The sequence below is a fragment of the Pungitius pungitius genome, chromosome 11, assembly GCF_949316345.1.
Source record: "Pungitius pungitius chromosome 11, fPunPun2.1, whole genome shotgun sequence".
NCBI lineage: Eukaryota > Metazoa > Chordata > Actinopteri > Perciformes > Gasterosteidae > Pungitius > Pungitius pungitius.
The window spans coordinates 10,782,594-10,797,472 of NC_084910.1; the positions used below are offsets into that span (position 1 = coordinate 10,782,594).

The following is a 14,879-nucleotide window of genomic DNA, read 5'->3' on the forward strand; positions in this document are numbered from 1 at the left end:
CTCCAGCAACAGAATATCATACATTCTAAAGAACTTGGGAAATAAATTTGAGAGTCAGCTGATATTTTTCTGATATCACCCTCATTTTTCTCCCTGTTCAAGCATCTGCAAGTAAATGGGCAACGTAGTAAACAGTGGGCATTCACAACAAAGACTTCATATTGAAGGCATAAGTGATTACTAAATGTGAAATTAGCCACTAATCAAATATAGTGCTTGTCTAAAAATAAAAAATTTGGGGTGAAAATGAAATATTAGCATTGCTTACCTTGCCTTTCAGTCTTGATCTTGACGTGGTGCATTATTTCCGCCTTTCTTTAAAATGTGGGAAATTGGTGACAGGTTTTTGTGATTTCATCCATTTCCTGTCCTTGGCTTTATGCTTTTTTTGTAGTCATGACAACTGCATAAGTACTACTTCATTGGCAGCTGCATGAACTGAGAAGGAGGAGTGATCAGGGGGAGATTGAGTAAAGGCAGTAGCAGATAGAGATCATCTTAGAATAAAGACAGACTCTCTGCACCAGAAAAATGGGCTCTGGTAAGATGCTTTACTTTTAACTCCATTGCTTTCACATTACACGACCAAAAAGGTCATCAACTATAATTTCTTAGTAAATTTATTTAGTAAACATAAACAATATTCTTTAGCTAATAATTTTCTGGGCACAACAGCAATTTAGTGAAATTTGGATTAAGGTTAACGTCAATTTTAATTTAATGCAAAGTACTCTGTGATTACTTCACCCAACAGTAACAGAGGAGGTAACTATGGAAAATGTACCAGGACACGAGCATTCTAACACAACATAATAAAAGCTATCAACTTGCATACAGTTAACAGAGAGGGACCATTTCAGGTTTCTGGTCATAGAAGTCATTAATTGATCTGTTTCTTAATGATTATTGTAGATTGTGTTGAAGAAACAAACGTGTATTTTCACATTTCCTTTTTGTTCAATAGATAACATCACTTCCACTACACCTCAACCAGATGAGTCTGGTGGGGTTTCGAGAAATCTACACATCGTGTCCCTGTTCGTCTACAGCGTGGTGCTCGTGTTTGGGATTCTGGGGAACGGTGCAGTCATCTACGTGACGGGCTGCAGGATGAAGAGAACCGTCAACTCAGTCTGGTTTCTCAACCTGGCTCTGGCTGACTTCCTCTTCACAGCCTTCCTGATTTTTGCGATAATGTCTGTCTCTCAAGAGCACCAATGGCAGTTTGGAGAATTCATGTGCAAGCTCAACGGCTTCGTGGCTGTAGTCAACATGTTTGCAAGTATCTTTCTGCTGACAGTCATAAGTCTGGACCGGTGCCTGTCGACCTGGGTGGTGGTGTGGGCACAAAACAAGCGCACCGTTTGCAAAGCACAGGTCACATGCGCCGTCGTGTGGATGACTGCTGTTGTCTGCAGCATCCCTTATGCCCACTTTCGGGGGCTTGTGGTCATAGAGGGCAATATGTACTGTGGTTATCCTGGAAACATTACTCATGAACAAAAATATTTTTTCGACATCTTCCGCTTTGTCGTGGGCTTCCTCATCCCTTTCTTTGTAATACTGGTCTCTTATGTTGCAATAGGGGTTCGTGTAAGCCGTTTGCAGAGGAACGGGAGAAATAGATCTCGCCGAATAATTTTCTCTATTGTTGTTGCATTTTTCCTCTGCTGGTTGCCCTTTCACATTTTCAGTTTAATTCAGTTGTACACCACTAACCAAAATGTTCGCAATACAGCCCGTATTGTGGGTCCTCTGCTTGTGGCCCTAGCTTATTTGAACAGCTGCCTGAATCCGATTCTCTATGTTTTCATGTGTGAGGAATTCCAAAAGAAGCTCAAGTCGTCCATCTGCTTGGTCCTAGAGAGCGCCTTGGCAGAAGACCACTTGTCAATTATGTCGCCTCGCAGCTTGTCGTCACAATTTTCTCGGATAACCCTGAGGTCCAACTCCACTGCACCCACAGAGACGAAAGGCACTGCCACTTCCTTGAACTTTGAAGAAAGCAAGATGGTCATCACTGTGGAGAGAGACGATGAGACTGAATAAGGTCTGCAGAGCCACTTCTGTAACACAGAAATCCCAGAGGAGAGAGACAGTGAGCAACAGTGAGGACTGTAGCTCAGGAGATGTAATCATCACACAAGCCTTAGCTTTGATGATTGAGCTGTACAAATTTCACAGTAATTAAAATGTTATTTTTGGATATGTTCTTCCTTCTATATCTCCCCTAAACACACTACTCACCAGACAGTGTTTAACCTGAAGGGAGTAAATATGTTTCACTGGAACGTATACTCTGCAAATCAGACCATTCCCAGAATCCCAGAAACCCACTGCAAAAGGAAATATCATTTCAAAACAAGGAAATGTAAATTAATGTCACGGTTTGGTTCTGCTTCCTGTTTTATTTTGTAGTTTCATGTCTCTTGTGTCCCTGGGTTAGCTTCACTTCCTGCCTTGTCCTGTGATTTCCTGATTGTTTCCATCTGTGTCCAATCACCTGCACCTCCCTAGTGTATTTAAGCCCTGTGAACCCTGACAAATAAAATAACCCCATGGGGACCCATGATTGTTTGATATGTGTATTGATAGACATAACATCCTTATCTCATGAGAAACACCTTTTTTGTGCGCGGACTCATTTGGTTCATGAAAGCGTCTGATATCACCAAAGCACTGAGTCCTCCATTATGCATTTGTGAACACCCTTTCTGCCTGTTTGGATGATTATCTTCCCTTCAGGATTTGGGCGTGGCTTAGAGTCAGGGAAGTAGATGCACCTGTAGCAAGAGTACATGATTTGGTAAGATTTCTGATTACTATTGAAATTGTTTAAGAAATAAATCTATTCTATACAATAGGAACAATGTGTTACAACTTAAATACTTGCTTACCACTAAACCTGTAACCAGTCAGTGTGTGAAACACATGTTAAGAATCTGTTCATTGTCTGACACTACACTGAGCGAATGACTGTGATTGGTTAGTATTGCAATATTATGGCTTCACTTCTTATCAGGGGCCCTTTTCAAGAAGCAGGATTAGTTGAAACTCAGTTTGTTAACCCTGAGATGAGGGAAACTCTAGGTTTTCGTTTTCAGAAAGTGAGGTACCGTAAATCCTCAAATAGTGGCCGGGGCTTTAATTTACATAGGCTGCACAGCGCACCGGCCTGTATTTGGGGCAGGCTTGTATTAGGGGCAGGCCTTTATTTCTTACTTACCGGTATCTTCTGTTATAGAATTGTATTATTTAAATAAAATAATGGGCACAATTACAGTAGGCTATTATCATTGCATATGCGTTCAGCACTTCCTGCAACCATTTACCGATAGGCTACCGGTAGAATGAAACCGGTAGACCTATAGCTAATCAACTTTCTGGAGACTAACCATTTAGAAATGAGTCAGTAATAAACCATAGTGTCAGTCTTAAGATACATCGTTAATTGCAGATATTTTCCAATGTTCTCAATTACAATCAAGCAAGTCAAAAATTTCACTCGGCAAAAAAAAAGTTTATCGCGTATAGCACTTTATTTGCTGTGTCCTCCTCGTCGTTCTCCTCATCCTGGGCTACTTGCGTGCGGTTCTCCTCCCCCCGCTGCCGGAGCTGCGCCAGCACTTCTGTATTGCAGATTTTCTTTGTTTGCTTGTTAGTTGGAAGCAACTGTCTGGTTGATCCATCTTCGTAGGTAAGACATACGTGCATACACCGCAGGGCTGTGCACATTGCAGTTTGTAGCCCTGGTTTCATATTGCACAGTTCTCAGACCAGAAGATGAGAGAAATGTGTATGTAAATGGTTTATTATAGAGCATGCATGGGCTCATCTAATAGAATAGAACAGAATTTTAGACATTGCTTAATAACAACACATCGAGAGGCGGTTCTGTGAAAGTACATACAGGATGTGGCCAATGAGGAGAAAAGAAGTGGAGGGAGTGATATATGGATATCCTACTTACTGTGAATCAGTAATCAGTCAAAAGTGCAGTAAGATTGACAAGGGGAATGGAAAAAATGGAAACAGAGTCTGTGTTGATTTAGTTTGAAACAAAGGATGTACCAAAAGAGGTATACTATGGATTTATAAGAATAATACATTGTGGGGTAGTGAGAAAATGGATAGTAATGGACAAGTAATCGAAGAACAATTGGATGAGAAAAACTTAGTATGTTTAAATTAGAGTTGAGCCGGATACTCGGCTGAAACGAGTATCCGGTACGGATAAAGCACTTTCTCCGAGTACGAGTATTATACGAGTAATACGAGTCAATATCTGTGCTCGGATTGAATAAAAGTCCTCATTGGGTAGCTGTCTGTGTCTGCGTTCTGTGATTGGCTGGTAGTCACAGCGTTCAGCATTCAGTCAGCAATTGTGCAACACATGTTAAGGATGTGCTCATTGTACTGCAATATTATGGCTTCACTTCTGACCTGATTAGTTAATAAAGAAGCGAAAACACCAACCTGTATTTCATTTGTCATGTTTGCATAAAAGTATAAAGAATATAAGTAGTTATACTGAATGTCAATGTAATTCAAGCTACTTGAGCTACTGAGTTGTGTTTTCCAGTACATGTGTGTAATGTGAGAGCAAATCTCAAAGCATTTGCGAACACTATGACCTTTATTCCGTCTCTTTGATGTTAAGGATGACACAGGGGGGAGGGAGCCGCAGTGCGTATGGAAAACCAATTTCTTTATTCACAGTTCCAAATATTTTGTATGAATAACAAACAGGCCAACATCACAGTACAAGGAATACTCGCACAAGAAATCGTAAAACAATTTAAAATCCTGTAGAATAAATATTCTGCAATACACAACATACGGTTTATTTAGGGCTCAAGTTATGTTCGTGCTTTCCTATGAGTTTGGTAATGTTATAGTAAGTACGTTCAAACATCAACTGTTATTTACCATGGATCTTTTACAACTGTGTGGAGTCCTTTCTATGGTGGAGAGCCCCACAGCACAAGCCAGTTAGCGGTCATAGAGCTCCTTCATCTCCTTAAGAACCTTGATACTCTCGCTGTATCTTAACTGGTTCTTGTTAGAGCACTCCTTCCATCTAGGAAAAAAGACCAATATTCGTTAGCTCAACTTGCTCCCAATAGTTTGATGTTTCAGTATTCTTCCAAAAATCTAACTTGCAAACACGTTCACATGAAATGTTTCTCATGACCGGCGTTTATAACAGCAAAAATTCAAGCATGTCATAAGTGACAAAAGAACACTGATGTGTAAAACCCTGACCTCAAAGTGGGTCGCAAACAGTACACAAGTTAATAAGTAAAAAAAAATTTCATGAACCTACTTGTGCCTTATTTTTTTCCAACGTTCCATGTGGTCACATATGAGGGAACCTGTTACAGGGAGTGAATCTGTCAACTGTTGAAAGAGGAACAGTTTAGAATTGGTTAAGTATGACTCAGTCAACTTTGTAGGAAGTTTATGTCAATGTGCTACATTTACTATCCCTATGCAAGCAAAAAAACATCAATAAGTATAATGCATATAATATACAGAACCTTATTAACAGTGGGTTTTTCAGTCTGTGGGATCCTGAGGTTGACGGGTTCACCGGAGGTGCTGATTGGACAGGACGTTGGCGGAGGGAGTCTATACACATTCTGACCTTTACCATTGATCATGTCTGTGAGCTGGCAATAGAAACAAAAATTGAGTAAGGAATGCAATTGAACAGTGACTTACTCAAAATGAATTCTAGCCCTATGATGCCCAAAGACCAGCAAAACGGTCAGGAAATTTCTTAAACTTTATGTACTGCAAGTATTCTGGTAAATACTCTTTCTCAGTTAGTTGATTCAACATTTCAAAAGACTAAAATTTGTATAGTATTTGCCACAAGAGAGCCCCCTCATGCTGGATAGGCAGAGAAGTTCTGGTTCCTTAAAGAGCCCAAAAGAACAGCTACCAAGATCATCAATTTGGGCTTTGTCTACAAACATTTAGCCTTTTATAGATCATTATATGCTGTATTTTGAATAATTCCTAAGTTTAATATCAATGTTTACCATAATCATTTTGGTGACAATAATAGCTTGTATACTTTGGAAAGCTAGAAACCTTCTTTTGGTGGGTTTTTAGAAAATCTATCATTCTAGAAAGACTTTTTATTTAAAAAATGTTCTTTACTTCTTAATTGAATGTTTACTTTTGTGTACTTCTCGATGGTTTGCACTGAAAAGTTATCCAACATAACTGCATGGCCTTACCTCTTCCTCCACCATAATGTGTGGGGGGCTTGGCGAAGCTGGCGGTGCTCGAACAGAAGGATTATTTCTCATCCAGGCACGGCAAATCGGATAGAGTGGGGTGCTGGTGTTGAACTGAGCAAGATCCACGCTGCGATCAAACAACTTAATAATGTAAGCGTCTAACAAGTGGAAAGAAAGAAGAGAGAAAAAAAGTGAATCGTACAATAAAGTTAAAGGCGGAGTGGCCACACTTGAAGCAGAAGAGAGGTTTACTGCACATATCTTCCTCAATTGTTTTGAAAATTTGCATTGAGTTTACTTTGTTTGTGTTGATTTGCCTCAGGTATGCCCTCATCCATCTCTTTGCGCTTCTTCCTCCGGTGCTGTGGAAATCGGGCTGATGGTCTGGAAAATTAAAAACAAGATAAACACACGTTCCAGCTGATATGGTGTGAAGACACACAGCTCAGTTAAAAAATAGACACTTGCCTTTTTCCAGCAGATGATGGTGACAAATCCCTAGAGCGCAAGTGAAACAATCTCAAAACATGATACATTGATACATTTCACAACTCCAGCTACAGTATATCATACATTCTAAAGTACTTGGGAAATATATTTGAGATCCAAATGGTAGATCCATACTTGTTTAAGGAGTCCGCTGATAATTTTCCGGTATCACCCTCATTTTGCTCCCTGTTCAAAATACAAAACACATCAGTCCGATAGGAAAGTAATCAAAATGACTAACTAGACGAGTTTCTAAAGTAAAGATTTGACCTACTTTTCACTCACACTCCTCTCTAGCAGTCCCTTTAACACTGAATCCAATCTGCTGCGCGCACCAACCCCCTCTGCATCTGCAAGTAAATGGGCAAGGTAGTAAACAGTGGGCTTTTCATTAAGAGCATTGACATCATTCACAACAAAGACTTCATATTGAAGGCATAAGTTATTACTAAATGTGAATGTAGCTACTAATACAATATAGTACTTGTCTAGAAAATATAACGGGGTGAAAATATTAGCGTTGCTTACCCTGCCTTTCAGTCTTGATCTTGACGTGGTGCATTATTTCCACCTTTCTGTAACTTCTAGGTGACGACAGCGTCAATGTGGGAAAATGGCGACTTTTATAGCCACAACTTCAGTCTGGGAGACCGATGTGCAGAATCTATGGGTTAATACCAACCTGTGACCGGTTCTACTTTACCACTAACGTAACCAACGTAACAGGACGTCTGCTTGCTAACGTTAATGTTAGCTAACGTTAACCTCGGTAGCTGCAGGTTTCAGGCCGATTAGTTAGCACCTTCGGCGTTAGCAGTGGCAATTGGATAACGTTAAAGCTAGCGTTAGTTTCCAAGCCTTTACATATTATAGCGATTCGCTGACTAAGAGTAACGCCGAGCGATATCCATACCAAAAATACGTGGAAATAAACTACAAACTGGATGTTTTATATTTCATCACACTGTAGCCACTTGCTATATGAAGTTACCGTTGCTAACAGCTTGTTTTTAGATATGTTCAACGAATACTGCAGACTTTCCTCTTCCGCGCGCTGTCGGTTTCTTTGTAACTGATTGGCGCATTTGCCGCAAGGACATTGTTCATGATTGGGTATCTTGTACGTCCATCACATTAACTCGTTTTCTATTGGCTTCCTTTCCTATAGTAAATAAAAAAAGGACAGAAGTAGGGACTCTATCTTGTGTTTGGATCTATGATGTTTTATTTCTCTAAAAGATAAACAAGTAATCATGTTTTCAGTTACAACGTTGGACTTGCTGGATTAAAAGATCTTCTACGCGTCACCTGAGGCATAGTTGCGTGCTATGTAATGGATCATTTGTGTCCTGCGGGCGTTTGACTCCACGGTAACTTTATTTTGTGGCCGTGCAAAATCAACTCTGAAGTCCGTTGGGTGAGGCCTCTTCTCTTTCTAAATGAACTGCTAGTTATAATATGGAATTGCTTGAGTAACACAGGCAGCCATGTATGTAGACTCAGCTATAACATTTTGTCAGACCGTATCTGGGGGCATGTATAAAACCGACCCATAGTCTTCGGTGCAATTAAATCACATTTTACGTTATAGAGCTATAATGCAATCAGTTAATACATTGCTATTGTATTGTACTCTAAAAAATTGTCGCTGATGTTGATACCTTTTGGAAGTAGTCCTATGTATGGCAACATGCCATTCAACTAAGCAGATGGGGCAAAATATACTACCACACCGACTCTAAACAGTATGTTACAGTACGTAAAATCACGTTTACGTTCATTCTGATAATGCTTTCATCCTAGTTTCATCCTAGTTAAAACATGTAAAATACTTTGTTGTTGTTAGGTTCAAACCCACAATCCAGATGACAATTACACAGCCTACAATCAGAGACCCAACAGCTGTTTCTGCAACTTGAACTGTAACCTATGCTGCTGATAGACAACCGTTTTTTGCAGAGTTCTGGCACTCAATCGAGTGTGAACATTCTCCTTCCAGCCGTACTACCTCATCTGAGATGGAGACACCCAAACCCTTGTCTGTGAGAGCAGGACGATCCACAAATTCCTCAGAATTAAGAGTTCAGCAGGATTCCGTACTGGCAAAGTATGTTTAAGTTTCAAAGAATTTTGACCATGGCCTCAAAAGTGCTTAAGCAATCTTCTCAAACGTTTTAATCGCACTGAAAAGACATGGCCATGGCATGGTAACCTTCGTTTCTGCATTCTCCTACAGTATTTTATTTCTTAAACTCACTAAAACTCTTTGCAGTGACATTGCTGTTTACTCTCCCAGGTATATAGATCGCTTTCGACATGGTCGACCGCGGAGTCGTGAGGAACGCAAGCAAGGCCCTTCTGACAATGGAGAGAAGCAGCAGCCTTTTTGGTGGATGTCACCCTCATCTTCACCCTGCAGTTCAACACCCACTAAAACAACAGACAAATGTGCATTCTCTTTTAATGTTGGGGTTATTTGCTGTTTCCATCAACCCCCTAACACCAATATGAAACACAACCTTGTTGGTTACCTCTGCACAGATGGTATCCAGCCTCTGAAGTATGACCATGGATTTGCCATTTTCAGTCCAGATGGGCAGCATCGACATGACAGATCCCTTTCCCCATGCAGAAGATCCCTTAGTGTGAGTTTAATGTGATTTAGCCACAATTTAGCTGGTTATGTAATTCTCTGATATATAGAAAGCACTTGTGCATTGTTTTTAGGAAACAAATGACATATTAATGCATGTTTCTTTCTTCAAAATGTGGGTCTGCATACTAACCCGGTTTATGCCAGGTTTGTCTGAAGTGTCTTCAAGAGAGTCATCCTATACTGCAAAGTGCACATAAATCTTTACATTCTGACACCACACAACATTTCCATTTTGAGATGTCTGTGTTTACTGAATACCTGAGAAGCAGTTGTTTATGGTGTCTTATACATTTACGGCTTGTTCAACCTGCTTGTGTCAAATGTACCCCCCTCACAAAATTATAAAAGGAGCTATTTATATATTATTTGCCAGAGCATGTGATTCAGATCAGATTTGCTTACTCAAATGCTGCAAATGTGATTACTTAGTTTTATTCATTTACACCCTATTGACTATTATTATTAAAATATGAAGAGCAAAATGTCACTTGTTCAGTGTTCTGTCTGTTTTTTCTGTTCCTCAGATGTTGTCGGACGCCTCTCAAGGGGAATTTGATGACACAGAGATACAACACCTGCAGGAAAAGGCTAGCAGACTCCTGCTGAAAGGGTATGATGACCACATAGTAACGCTAATGGTAAATTATTACATTCCTTCAATGCAAGTCACTCTTTTTCTGTCTGACAGGGAATGCACTCAGAGTGATGGATCAAACCCAGTCAGCTCAGAGGGCCTGGAAACCTCCGATTTTTCTTCTCCTGTCAGTGTATATGAGCATGAGCGGAGACCTTTTATTCCCTTTGAGACAAGAGTATCAGGTAATAACACATTTTTAGATGAGGTTTTTTCACTTCTTTTCAATTTTAACTTGCTCAATACTGTTGTGGTGGCGGGCGTGGTTTCGGCTCGGCTGCAGGGGAGAGGTACGGTATTTGGGGTACCACTTGGGGGGTGGGCAGGTGCGTCCTCAGGTAGACAAGACAGCGGCAAATGCAGCCTGCCCGCGCCCCAAGACGAAAAAGGAGGTGAGGCGGTTTTTAGGGCTGGCGGGTTACTATAGGCGGTTCATCGCCGGCTTTGCGGACCTCACCAGCCCCTTGACCGACCTGATCCGGAAAGGTGCGTCAGATCCGGTCCAGTGGTCGGAGCAGTGCCAGCGGGCGTTTGAGAAGGTAAAACAGACTCTCTGTGGGGAGCCACTCCTCCACACACCCAACATTTCTCTCCCCCCTGCAGCCGAGCCGAAACCACAACTGTTTTTCCTTATGCACCTACTTTGTTATATTTTTTCACGATTGTTTTTTTTAAATATTCTGTGCATTTTTGTCATTTACAGAAAAGATCATCTCAGAGTCCGTTCAGACCATGTTCTGCCAAAATTCCTCTGTCCTTCCTTTTGTGGTGCCGCCCACACGGCGGGAAGAGGACATCTTGTTCCAGTGGCGTTTAAGGAGAAAGATTGAGCAGGCCAGGGAGGGATCGCAATCCCTGCAACACTCCAGTCTTCATGATCCCACATCTAACTGGCCGGCACCCAGTTCAAGCTGCCTCTCTGCCAGTGGAGCGGCTTACAAGGTCGGGGTCAAAATGTCTAATACATATGTTGTGTTTAATCTACTGTACCAGGCAAAAGTTTCCTTCAATCGCATGAGAAAGTGTGTCCAAATTTCGATTGGTACTGAATGTTTGAGATTTACATAATTACTTTATGTTCCTTCTTGTTCCTCTCTGTTCTTTCTTGCAGCCACAGCAGCCTCCAGAATTCTCACAGCAATCTTCACAGCCACACATCATCGCACCCCGGCCACAAATCATTGAAGCCCCCAGATCATGTCCCCAAGCTGCAGATCCATCTCCCTTCCCTGCCTTAGTTGTCTCTAGCTCTTCAGTCTCTCAACCAAAAGTTATTGCGCAAGTGCCTGCCCACATGCATTTACTCTGTGACGTCTTGCCCTGTCCCCTCCAGTCATCTCTTGCAAGCATCCATCAACATCTTTCTGAAGATATTGATGAGTCTCAGACAAAGGTTGTCTGTGAAAAGACCCAAATGCCGGGGAACTCGATACATCATTTCACTAAGGAACGGGATTGTGAGCATATGCCTTCCCTACCATCCTCTGCAGCTATGGGACGAGTGGAGCTTATTCACCACAGCAGGTCTGAGGGGGAAAGGGAAGAGGAATCCCAGACAAGAGAGTCTGAGGCAAAGAAGGCGCGGTCCATCGGAAAGCAGAAGAAATCCACAAGGTAGTCTTGAAAGACATGCACAAAGGGTGGAAAAAAGGGGAAAGAATCAAGGTTGAATGCGCAACTCTGTTTGTATTTTTGCAGATGTGCTGCGCAAAAGGAACGCGCTGATGGGCCCGCTGCTACAAACAGAAGGTTTTCATATAAATCTGTTTCCAAAACCGTTGTGCAGAAGGCAGAACAGCAGCAACAGGAAGGAAGCCAGGGGTTTTCCAGGGGGAGCTCTGCTGCCGATCACGCGGCGCCCACGTCTCCGATCCACAGCACCCTAGGACAGGTTGGACAGTTATTTTCTCTATTGCTCTGGAAGTAGTGTGATTAATACAGGAGTGTTTGTGAAAGCTATTTGCTTATTTCGCCTTCATGGTTTCCCTTCTGTCAGAACAACTTAATAACTGGCCAGCAATTCACGCAACAAACTGAAATATTTGTGTTGCTGTTCAAAATACAGTAGTTGGGTAGTTTTCTTCAAAAAATCTACTTTTGAGTTATTGTCATATCAAATAATTTAACATACACTGGTGTTGTCAATCCATTTTAGAATGAAATGAACATATCATAAATTGCGCGTCCATCACTCTCCCAACTTTATGTTTGGAAGTTATACATGATCATCGGGTGATGTACGACGTTATGGTAATTAAAGCTGCATTAATCAGTAGGGTGTTCTTATTTGGACCTTGACAGGTAGTTTCGGAGGTATTATTTCCCACGGTGGATCCATCTCCTGGACTGAAGTCCCCGGTCTTGTCAGTTTCTCCTCCTTGTGCTGCCTCTGAACCTCCACAATCCTCAGTTCCCCCAGCAACTGCACACAACTCTATGGAGGTCATTTCCCAGCTGCTGCAAGAAGCTGAAGGTGAGCCTATAGGAGCAAAGACCCCCCCCCCATATTTAGCCTGTAGTATATGGTGGAGAATCCACATCACTTCAGGTTCAAACTCCAAGGGCTTCTTTGGAAATGCTGTAACATTTGTCATCTAACTTATGATGAATTTTCCCTTGGTCATAACTTGCTGCTTTCCAAGGGTTTGATCTGTACATACTTATTGTGTTTTGCTTCTGAACGGTCTTATTTATTTGTTCTTCAGATTCAGATGAAAAAGAGTTTGAAGATGACCCTTTATTACAAGTTCTTCGCAGGCAGAGGAAATGGGTAAAGAAGCGGATCAGGTAAACTAATAACCTATATATAAAACTTGTTATGCAAGCCCAATTCTTTGTTATTTATGTAAATGTCCTCAGAAGACCATTCATCTTTAAATACTATGAATTGTGGCTTTAATGATAATGTTAATGATAATATTTTTTTGTTCTTATAGTGAAGTAGACTCCATGTTGAATGAATTCCTGGAAGAGTGACAAGTTACTTGGCCGTTGACAAGACCCCCCTGATGCACTTTTTAAAGAAATAAAGTTTATTTTTTCATTTCCACATTAGAGTTTGGTGATATGTTTGCGTGTATCATCAATCACAACACAGTGCATTTTACAAAGGTTGCACACAAAAATAGCAATTTGAACGCAGAATATTTACAAAGACTGGTTCCTTGAAACATCATTGATGAGTAACAGAAGAGCAGTATATACAAACCTCCGAGAGCAGGGAATATTTAATCAGTGCCTGGAACAGAACAAATGTGTGTTTTGGCACATTGCTGTGACTGAAGGGGCATGAAGTTATTTCTGTGTGTGCCTGTGTGTTCGTAAAAGAATCCGAATTGCTTTAATGTATAGAGAGGATGGCAGAGATTGAAGTGGTTCGTTTGAATGGGATTAGGTCAGGATTCTGCAGTGCTCTGTCTTCAGCATTGGTGCAGATATGAAAAGGATTCCATCAGGAGAGACCGCAGATTCCAAAGCCATGGTGTCCACTCCCTTTGGGATACGGTAGCGGCGGTTAAACTGCCGTGTTGTAACCCCTGGACCATCCTTCTGACAAAATATAAATACATGGGACACATTGCAACTATTATGAATAAACTAAACTATCAAATGCAGTACAGTAAGGATCCTCCCAGAATCACCAACCTTTTTTTCTTCATGCTTTCCTTGTACTTCCACAAAGTCTCCAATCACTTTGACCATCAGGTCTTCTGGCTTGAAGTGCTTTACATCGACTTGAACTGTAAAACCGCTGTCATCACAGTTCACCTAGCAACACAAAAGTTAATACTGTGTATTATATATGGATAAAATACTTCTAAGCAGCCCAAAGAATCCCATATACCAAGAACTCTTAATATATATTACGTTAATCATCGACCTTGGACACAACAAGAATTTCTTAACATTTTTTTTGTGTGGCTGGATGTGTGTAAACATTCCTATCTACACTGTAGGCAAAAGTGACGTACCTCTGCGGAGCTCGTATGATCAGTCTCTGGTATCAGTAAGCTCGGAGACCAATTATACTGCCCGTAAGTCCCGTTGAGCCGAGGAATAAGAGGCGGTAAAACCTTCTGCCACGGGATACCTCCGGCTGGAAGAGTGGTTGGCAGGACGAAATCCATTTCTATTAAGTGGAGGAAAGAAATGTAAAAAAGCAAACGATAAAAGTAGTCAACTTGACAGCAGCTGGTGACACGACTTGCCACGCCACTGGGAAGAAGTGACAGCAGCGCAGCTCACCTCGTGCCGCAGTGAGGTGACTCCGAGCTCCTCGCGCTCCGGGGGCGCGTGACGTAGCCGGCTGTCCCCGTGCGTTTTATACCGGAGCAGCATAATGAGGTGGGAATTAGTAGCCGGGCACCTTGCCTCTCTTATGTTCTGGGTGCGTACCCTTGGGTGTTCGTGCAGGGATGTGTAGGAAAAAGAGCGTATTGTTTTGGGAGCGACACAGCTGTCGCGAGTCTGATTGGCAATTAACGTGTTTGTCAGTTCTATTGCACGTGTTGGAGGCGGCAGTTTATTCCTAGGGTTGATGACAGCGATACCACCCGACTGCTCGCATTTTCTCATCAGACCTGTTGCGAAATATACACGTGAGGTCGGTTGTCATGGAAGGGGTATCCAAAAATAAGTTCAAAAGAGATGTTGTGACCCTCATGAGCTAATGCCAGACGGACAGTGACAGCAGCGACGTCCCTAACACATGCCACAGCACACGTGCTTGACCCTTTCAACTGCTCAACATGTACCTGGGAGTGGGAGAATAACATCAGGTCATGTGCTAAGTACGAGTATAACGTACGTATATAAGAAAAGACTACGTTTCGAGTGAAAGGCTAATTGA

The 14,879-nt window shown here is 41.7% G+C and overlaps 4 protein-coding genes across 6 annotated transcripts; 2 read left to right on the top strand and 2 right to left on the bottom strand.

The window, feature by feature from the left end:
- Window positions 1-274: 274 nt before the first annotated feature.
- LOC119197486 (C3a anaphylatoxin chemotactic receptor-like) lies at window positions 275-2,555 on the top strand. The gene is made up of 2 exons (XM_037453836.2): window positions 275-541; window positions 965-2,555. Exons 1-2 carry the CDS (start codon window positions 532-534, stop codon window positions 2,047-2,049), a joined length of 1,095 nt encoding a protein of 364 aa, XP_037309733.2. The 5' UTR covers window positions 275-531; the 3' UTR covers window positions 2,050-2,555.
- A 2,132-nt stretch (window positions 2,556-4,687) lies between these two features.
- lin37 (lin-37 DREAM MuvB core complex component) lies at window positions 4,688-7,757 on the bottom strand. Of its 2 annotated transcripts, XM_037453869.2 has the most exons (10): window positions 7,423-7,757; window positions 7,269-7,324; window positions 7,015-7,090; window positions 6,876-6,926; window positions 6,720-6,749; window positions 6,550-6,635; window positions 6,249-6,409; window positions 5,541-5,672; window positions 5,327-5,400; window positions 4,688-5,080 (listed from the first exon to the last, which is right to left on the bottom strand). In XM_037453869.2, exons 2-10 carry the CDS (start codon window positions 7,300-7,302, stop codon window positions 4,993-4,995), a joined length of 732 nt encoding a protein of 243 aa, XP_037309766.1. In that variant the 5' UTR covers window positions 7,303-7,324; window positions 7,423-7,757; the 3' UTR covers window positions 4,688-4,992. The 2 variants fall into 2 exon arrangements, with proteins under 2 accessions (XP_037309766.1, XP_037309765.1); XM_037453868.2 differs by having other exon boundaries at window positions 7,269-7,755.
- Window positions 7,758-7,887: 130 nt separating this feature from the next.
- Window positions 7,888-13,081, top strand: proser3 (proline and serine rich 3). The gene is made up of 12 exons (XM_037453806.2): window positions 7,888-8,157; window positions 8,700-8,847; window positions 9,037-9,188; window positions 9,282-9,385; window positions 9,921-10,006; window positions 10,085-10,215; window positions 10,734-10,972; window positions 11,142-11,644; window positions 11,729-11,921; window positions 12,332-12,503; window positions 12,736-12,817; window positions 12,967-13,081. Exons 2-12 carry the CDS (start codon window positions 8,759-8,761, stop codon window positions 13,004-13,006), a joined length of 1,791 nt encoding a protein of 596 aa, XP_037309703.2. The 5' UTR covers window positions 7,888-8,157; window positions 8,700-8,758; the 3' UTR covers window positions 13,007-13,081.
- Window positions 13,040-14,443, bottom strand: hspb6 (heat shock protein, alpha-crystallin-related, b6). Of its 2 annotated transcripts, XM_037453871.2 has the most exons (4): window positions 14,276-14,443; window positions 14,002-14,159; window positions 13,676-13,798; window positions 13,040-13,579 (listed from the first exon to the last, which is right to left on the bottom strand). In XM_037453871.2, the coding sequence occupies exons 2-4, from the start codon at window positions 14,155-14,157 to the stop codon at window positions 13,421-13,423; spliced, it is 438 nt and encodes a 145-aa protein (XP_037309768.1). In that variant the 5' UTR covers window positions 14,158-14,159; window positions 14,276-14,443; the 3' UTR covers window positions 13,040-13,420. The 2 variants fall into 2 exon arrangements, with proteins under 2 accessions (XP_037309768.1, XP_037309769.1); XM_037453872.2 differs by lacking the exon at window positions 14,276-14,443 and having other exon boundaries at window positions 13,040-13,576; window positions 14,002-14,269.
- Window positions 14,444-14,879: the final 436 nt, after the last annotated feature.

Bases quoted from the DNA above. Each gene is read 5' to 3' on its own strand.
- proser3 (XM_037453806.2), top strand. From the start codon at position 8,759: ATGGAGACACCCAAACCCTTGTCTGTGAGAGCAGGACGATCCACAAAT. The intron at 8,848-9,036 runs GTATGTTTAAGT...TTACTCTCCCAG, and splicing joins CAGGATTCCGTACTGGCAAA to GTATATAGATCGCTTTCGAC. The intron at 12,818-12,966 runs GTAAACTAATAA...TTGTTCTTATAG, and splicing joins TGGGTAAAGAAGCGGATCAG to TGAAGTAGACTCCATGTTGA.
- lin37 (XM_037453869.2), bottom strand. From the start codon at position 7,302: ATGCACCACGTCAAGATCAAGACTGAAAGGCAGG. The intron at 6,636-6,719 runs GCAAGTGTCTAT...TTAATTTTCCAG, and splicing joins CCATCATCTGCTGGAAAAAG to ACCATCAGCCCGATTTCCAC. The intron at 5,673-6,248 runs GTAAGGCCATGC...TTCTATTGCCAG, and splicing joins ACATTATGGTGGAGGAAGAG to CTCACAGACATGATCAATGG.
- hspb6 (XM_037453871.2), bottom strand. From the start codon at position 14,157: ATGGATTTCGTCCTGCCAACCACTCTTCCAGCCGGAGGTATCCCGTGG. The intron at 13,799-14,001 runs GTACGTCACTTT...TTGTGTTGCTAG, and splicing joins ATCATACGAGCTCCGCAGAG to GTGAACTGTGATGACAGCGG. The intron at 13,580-13,675 runs GTTGGTGATTCT...ATATTTTGTCAG, and splicing joins GAAAGCATGAAGAAAAAAAG to AAGGATGGTCCAGGGGTTAC.